The following is a 7,412-nucleotide window of genomic DNA, read 5'->3' on the forward strand; positions in this document are numbered from 1 at the left end:
TGGGACCGATGTGCTCGCTAGAGAGGGGGGTGAATAGCGTCTCGTCGTGCGCTCGTCGGTTGCGTCTTGATGATGATATACAGCGGAAATAAAATACAAGACTCACACAATGCTAACAAGTATATTTACTTGGTATTCACCTCAAGAAGAGGTGACTAATCCAAGGATCCACACACGACACGCTCCTCCACTATGAAAACCTCCTTCTCGGTCGCAACCGGAGGCGGAGAAGCCTCATACAAACTCACACACAACACAAACACAAATACAAGAAGAAACTCTAAGAATACGAGTGAATACACCTTTCTTCTTGCTACTTGTTGTTGCCTCTTGAACCTTGAAGATGCTCCTCAAGTGCCTTCAAGAACTAGCGTGAGTGTTGGAGAAATCGCTGTAAGCTCGCAGGAGAAGATCGCAAAGATCTACTGAGAAATCGCTCTGCAACGGCTATATCCTGTGCTCCCAATCCATTGAAACCATCCTCAATCGATTGCCACGTCAGCACTGCTCCATCGCAGCCGTCCATCACCTGTATCCTACGCAACGGTCGAATCTCAATCGATCGGCCAATCGATTGGGACAAGAATCGATCGGTGGATCGATTCAAAAGCTTTCTGTGTTCTCGCGATCGCGCGAGAACTCTCAGCTCCAATCGATCGACCGATCGATTGGAGATTCCCAATCGATTGCCCGATCGATTGGGAAGGCCTCTGTGCTCGCAACTCATGCTCTCAATCAATCGACCAATTGATTGGGTCATTCCTTCCTTCGTAGCACACTCCAATTGATTGGCTGATCGATTGGACCCTGGTTCAATCGATTCCCCAATCGATTGACCAGCCTGGACTTGATTCAATCTCAAGTTCAAAGTCTCCAACCCAACTCTTGGTCAACCATGACCTGTTGGATCTCCATGCCTAGCATTTGCTCACACCCGACCAACCTCGAACTAGCCTTCTAGCCTCATCCATCAGCCTTGCATCCCTCGGATATCTCCCCATCCTTCACGCTTTGCCTTCAGGAGCTTCCTTCAGCCTCATCCTAGTTGTCGAGTTCTCCTTGCCAAGTTACACTAGGACTTATCTTGCCAAGACCACATGCTTGGACTTACACCCTTTGCCAAGATCACACTTGGACTTTCCAATTACCTGGCTCCTCACCAGGACTTTCTCCTTTGCCAAGATCACACTTGGACTTTCGACTGCCTGGCTCCTCACCAGGACTTTCCACTTGCCTGGCTCCTCACTAGGACTTTCCAATTGCTTGGCTCCTCACTAGGACTTTCTTGTTGCCTAGCTCCTCACCAGGACTTTCTCTTGCCTAGCTCCTCACTAGGACTTTCCCGTTGCCTGGCTCATCACTAGGACTTTCCCCTGCCTAGTTCCTCACTAGGACTTTCCAAATGTCTAACATCCAGTTAGGACTTTCCCAATCAAGTCTCCTGTCACCCTTGACCTACTTGACTTGTATTCTCATCAACCTGGTCAACCCTTTGACCATCTCCATAACCGGACGATTGCTCCAACAATCTCCTTATATTGTCAAATATCAAAACTCAAATCCCGACTCAAGCTTGACTCAACTTAAGCTTAGTCAAACTTGACCTAGGAAAATTGTCCCAACATGATCCTGTAACACGTTCCTTCCAGAGAACAACCTAGCATTAGTACAATAGTTTAATGGATCAATTCATTGAATATTTGTCACAGTTTGACGCTAGCTAGCAACTTAATGCAACCATTCTCTTCTATCTTAGTTTTAAATTTTTTTTCTGTGTTAATCTTGTCAAAAATATTGCTATTATTTTTTTTAAGATTATATACATATCTAATTGTATTATAATTTTCTATGATCATTTTCAAACGTTGCATATTTCTATCATCATATTCAGACATCCAAAATCTAAAGTCAAGTATATTTTTATTTTGCATTAGATTTATATTAGGATGTCTTATATGGATGATACAAACTGTGTCATTATTTTAGATGTATGAGGATTTTTATCATATTCTATTAGTTTTATAAGTTATCTTTTTTATGTATGGATTGTATTATTATTGATATGAATGTTTGTTAATGTGATTTTATGTTGTGGGTTTGTATACATTGGCTTGTATTATGAATTTGTTGTGTAAATTATTGTTTCTGATGATTTGATGTATTTGTGAGCTTGTTGATATGGATGTACTGTTGTATTTGGTTATATTTGGATATAAACAGGGAAAATGGAAAAGTTCTACTATTTTTAATGAAGACTAGTCATCGCGCACATGTACTTATTTGGTAATATAATACATAGATATGCAAGGATGACGCTTGAGAACCCCTCTAGAAGCTACTATAACACACACTCTCTCATAAAAACTTAATTTAATTTTTTTTATATTGGATATTACACTAATTAAAGCAGGTATTACATTTGATCTTAGCCGAAAGTCTGTTAAATATATACTTTCTAACATCGCCGACCCAAGATATTTATAGAAGTTTCTCCGCTCGCGGTGTTGCTAATCCTAAGATGTGGGATTAAAGAAAAACATGACAATGGATAATTTTTATATAAAAAATGACATTAATATAATTTCATTTTGGACTTAACCAAAATCAGTTAATAAATGGTTCAAATTCTTAATAAAATATTAAGATTAGTGTCTTGTCGCTAATCGATCGACAAATTCCATATATCAAATTAGTGACAAAATATTAATTAACATCACTCGCTAATTCGATAAATAGAATTTAAATTTCGTTCAGGATATTAACAACGGAATATTATAAGCCATCGTTCATTAGCGACAGATTTAAATATTCTATTGGAAAAAATGTCAATGGTGGAAATTTAAACGACAGAGTATGATTTGTCACTAATCCATCACTAATTACATATAACAACCGAATAAGTCTATCGCTAAATGCTAGAATTTTTATTGTGCATCACACAATATTCTATTTAGGTAGCAGTCAATTGAAAATTAAATTTAATTATGGATAAAGATAAATATTATGAAATTAGTAGATAAATATTATGAAATTAGTGGATAGAAATAGAATGGGAGGGGCGATAAAAAAAATAATCTAGACTCAATGTATTTAAAATAAATACGGACATAATGAGAGGTAAGTATGGAATTAATGATTATCTAATAAGTTTATAAATATATTAATTTCTTTAGTGAATGAAGTCAAGTTGAACTCAACGTCTACTTTCTTATTCTCCTAAATCACATTTCTTCTTTCATAATTTTTTTCTTCCAACAAAGCCTTTCTCTCTCTCTAATTGACCTTCCTTCTTCTGTACTTAATGGTAAGGAGAATCTTAGTTTGGAGGGAGGATGACATATGACTTGTCTTAGCCTGCTATCTAGACAAAACATGAAGGAAAAATGTGACAGTAAAACGAAGAAGAGAAGCTTATAAATTGAAACCTGCTATGTGTCGACAACACTTGCATAGGTCAACATGACATCAATTTCATTGTTCTCCAGATATCGATGAACAAGCTACATGTGAATTTCCCCCTGATGAATGCCATAGCTAGCCTTTCACCCGACACTCTATGAATCAGTGATCTATTAAGTATATGCTTGTGATATTAAACTGAAGCTTCAAATACTCACATTAAATGTATCATCTCTCATATGTTAGGCTGTGCATGCATATATATATATACCACCACCATCAATAGCCAAAATGGATAAGTACAACAGTACTGAGCGTGTAAACTCGATTTGTTGATCTGCTACTCTACCAGGAGTCTCTTCACATGAGAGTGTTCCAGAATCCAGCTGGAGGTGGATCATCACCACCTCGTTCCTTGTTATTAATATTCTTGGCAAATTGCTCGTTCTTATTGTAATTTGAAGGCGCTTCTACTACTCTGAGCTCCTCAGGAGGAAACAGAAGCTTACTGCTACTACCTGCAGCAGAACTACTCTCCTGAACACCTAGCAAATTTCCAAGCCCAGCATTGCTACAGTCAAAAGGAAAGCTCAGAGTGTAGTCGGGCAGTGGCATGGGCATGATGAATTCATGCCCGAGGCCAGGAGTATAAGCCCTGAAGGTGGCTTCTTGTCTGGAGTAGTCAGTGCTGCCGTTGTCAGGGAGGCCCTGCTTGAGGCCCTGCCCCTCGTGGAACAACTTTGGACCTTTGGAAGAGGAGGAGGAGGTGGCAGATCTCTTGTTTTTTCTCGAGCCACCGCCCACAGGGACATTCCTGAGGGACCCACCCTCGGTCCAGTATCTCCTGCAGGTCTTGCAGAAGTACCTGGGCTGGCTGAGGCTGTAGTTGTTGTAGTAGCAGAACTTGGTGCTGGTGGAGTTGCACCTGGGACACTTGAGGGCTTGCTCCTTGCTTGGCCTCGCCGCTGGCTGCGCCCTGGTGCAGCCGCTGTTTGCAGTGGCGGCGGTTACGGCGGATGCAAACTTATATCCCGCGGGCTTCACCTGCAGCCCCATGCCCATGTTCTGCAGACCACCAAATTAAATGTTACACCACAAAATTCCCGTATGCGTTAGATAAGTTCGCAGAGGCCACAGATCTCTCAGGCAGGATCCTCTGGACCGCACTTTGCGGTCCAGAGGATCTGCTCTCCAGATCTCTAAACAATTAACAAGATCAAGAACATGGAGCGAGGAATTAGGAAATAGGGATGGCAAAACAAAAAGTGAGAGGAAAAAAGCAAGTTAAGTTATACAGATCAATAAAGACGAAATCCATGACAAGAACAAAGCAAAGTAATACCTTTAATAACATGAACGCAACTCTGCCATATTGCATGCGATCAAAGGAAAGCGAAAGTGTGGAAAGAGAAAAAGTAGAACAAAGTTAGGGTAATTAAAGTAGTTTGCTGCTTCCAAGAACGACAGGTCTGGAATTTTTTTGCTGTTTTTTTCCCCCTCAAAAGATTCAGTCCAAAGGAGAGGAGAGGAGATGATGAGAGAGATGAAAAACTAATTAATCTTCACAGATCTCTAGGCAGTGCACCCCTGATAATTAGGTAGATATATACTCAACTTTTGGAGAAAAGTTAGAGTAAAATAGGGAAATAGATGACTCCGTCAAGATCATTCTAATTACCTGCGGCGACTGGTTGGTATCCATGCAAATATTCTCAAGTGATCCAAGGCAAAAGGAAGAGGAAGCGGAGCTGCTAGAAAAGGAGGAAGAAGAGGCCATCATTATAGATGATGGAGCAAGATGAGTATGGAATGAGATGGATCGTTGGCTCTAGTTCAAATCTTTTGAGGAGGTGCATATATTTCCATTCATTCTATATTATGAATGCACATTTCTATTTGCATTAGAATTTTGTCCATAGCTGTCCTTGTGCTGATACAGTGAGTGTATGGGTCAGCCATATTGTGTTAAAGAAAGACTGACTATGCCTTGCATTGGAAGCAAAGGAGAGCAGGACAAATGAGGTGCGTGCTGTGATGTAGAATCTATAGATTGGACCCCATACTTAGTGTAGGAAGGAGAAAAATGATGGCATGTCGCATAGATCTTGCAGTTCTAGTTTTCTCAAACAGTATAACTTTATTTCTAAGTCTTTATTCTATTTGATAAATCCTAAAGAAAATGTTGTGTATCAAAGGCCTAAGTTCAAGCTTAATCTTTTTCTTTTCTGAAAGTTAGAAGAGGTTTAATCCAATTCAAAATGTATACTCATACGGCCTATTATGAGTATCCCAAAAATAATATGAGATTGATAGTTAAGATGATGTGATAGCTAAAATTAAAATAAGAAAGTAATTAAAGTCCGAATGTATATATCTGAATGAATTACCTCTTAAAAGTTGAGACTCCCAGTATAAACTCAGACGATCCTAGAGTCGATCGGACGTATAGGGCTTAGCTCCGTACTTTTCATCGGTAAGACTCCCAGCATAAACTCGAACGATCCTAGAGTCGATCAGATATATAAGGCTCAACTCTCCACTTCACATGGGCAATGCTCCCGGCATAAACCCGAGCGGCCCTAGAACCGACCGGGCATACAGGGCTCAGTTCCCCACTTCTCATGGGCAAGACTCATAGTATAAACCCGAGCGCCCCTAGAGTCAGCCGGACATACAAGACTCGGCTCGCCACTTCTCATGAACAACGATCCCAACATAAACCCGAAAGGCCCTAGAGCCGACCGGATCTACAGGGCTCAGCTCACCTCTCTCTTGTGCAAGTCTTCCAGCATATAGTTGGTTGAACTTATAGCCGGTCGGATCTACAGGGCTCAGTTCCCCACTTCTCCTGTGAAAGTCTCTTAGCATACATTCGTCCGATCTCTAGATCCGGTCAAACCTCCATACTCAATTCCACATTTCTCCTAGATGCGGCTCCCAGCTTACATCCACTTAGCCCCAAAGTCGGTCGGACCTCTAGAGTTCATTCCTCATCTCTCTTGGGTGCGGTCCCAGTTATATTCGTTCGGTCCCAGAGCCAGTCAGATTTGCTCTAGGAGACAATATTATTAGGGAATCGTAACAGTTTGTCAGAGAATAACATCTACTCACCAGAGAATATTTCCTTATTTTGACATATACACATAATGAAACTTTCCTCTACCTAGAGGAAGACTGCTCTACATGCTCCACCACCTGACATATTCTGACACCAAACATTATTTGACACCTCATTATTGTTTTGATTATGAGGGTCGATATAAAAACGGGTCATCTCTGTTGGCCAAGTACGCTCACATATGCATTCATATTACTGTTCTACTGTTCATCTTCTTCTGTATTTTCAATCGACTACTATTCTGACTTGAGTGTCAGAGTGCTTGTGCTAGGGACCTCCTCCTAGTTCTTGCTCTAACATTCCTATTGGCTCTTTCTGTGGTGTGTGTAGGTTTGCAGATTCTAGCTCTAGGTCCTCAACTCCCAACTCGAAGTCTTTCCTCCTTCAACATTCCTACCAGCTCACTAGTTGCTCATCTACTCAGTTTTCGAACAAGATCAAATTTGGTACCGTTTGTGAGAACACATTCACCTGTTCTAGAATGTAAAGGTGGGCGTAGCCGATAAAATCAATGTTACCATGACTCTGGAGGAATACGAGCTATTTGTGAACGCCAAGACACAAGCCTTGTCCTAAAATTAAACTACCAATTCTCACCAACGTTGAGCACCTACACCGTCGTTAGAAGAGCTTCCGGTATCTAAGAAGAGATCCAAGCAAAAGTAGTCATGTGAGTTCCCCCGACCATTTTTCTGAACGCCTACAGAAGGTTACGCCAAAATAGAGTGGTCACAAGCTTCCTCAACTAAGAATTCACCCTAGAGGGACCCGAGGTGAGGTAAGGCTTCGGTCACCCAAGAATCACCTGAACCACTCAATGTGCCTTTCTCTCAAGAGAACGGGATGAAAAATTGCCTAAGCATTTCTAACCTTTGTTGGTTGGAGAGTATAGAGG

General features: G+C 41.0%; 1 protein-coding gene across 2 annotated transcripts; it reads right to left on the bottom strand.

Annotated features, from left to right (window-relative positions):
- Positions 1-3,448: 3,448 nt before the first annotated feature.
- Positions 3,449-5,291, bottom strand: LOC121987682. 2 transcript variants are annotated; one of them, XM_042541418.1, is made up of 3 exons: positions 5,078-5,291; positions 4,742-4,986; positions 3,449-4,464 (listed from the first exon to the last, which is right to left on the bottom strand). In XM_042541418.1, the coding sequence occupies exons 2-3, from the start codon at positions 4,775-4,777 to the stop codon at positions 3,760-3,762; spliced, it is 741 nt and encodes a 246-aa protein (XP_042397352.1). In that variant the 5' UTR covers positions 4,778-4,986; positions 5,078-5,291; the 3' UTR covers positions 3,449-3,759. The 2 variants fall into 2 exon arrangements, with proteins under 2 accessions (XP_042397352.1, XP_042397351.1); XM_042541417.1 differs by lacking the exon at positions 4,742-4,986 and having other exon boundaries at positions 5,078-5,285.
- Positions 5,292-7,412: the final 2,121 nt, after the last annotated feature.

Source organism: Zingiber officinale, chromosome 5B (assembly GCF_018446385.1).
Source record: "Zingiber officinale cultivar Zhangliang chromosome 5B, Zo_v1.1, whole genome shotgun sequence".
Classification (NCBI taxonomy): domain Eukaryota; kingdom Viridiplantae; phylum Streptophyta; class Magnoliopsida; order Zingiberales; family Zingiberaceae; genus Zingiber; species Zingiber officinale.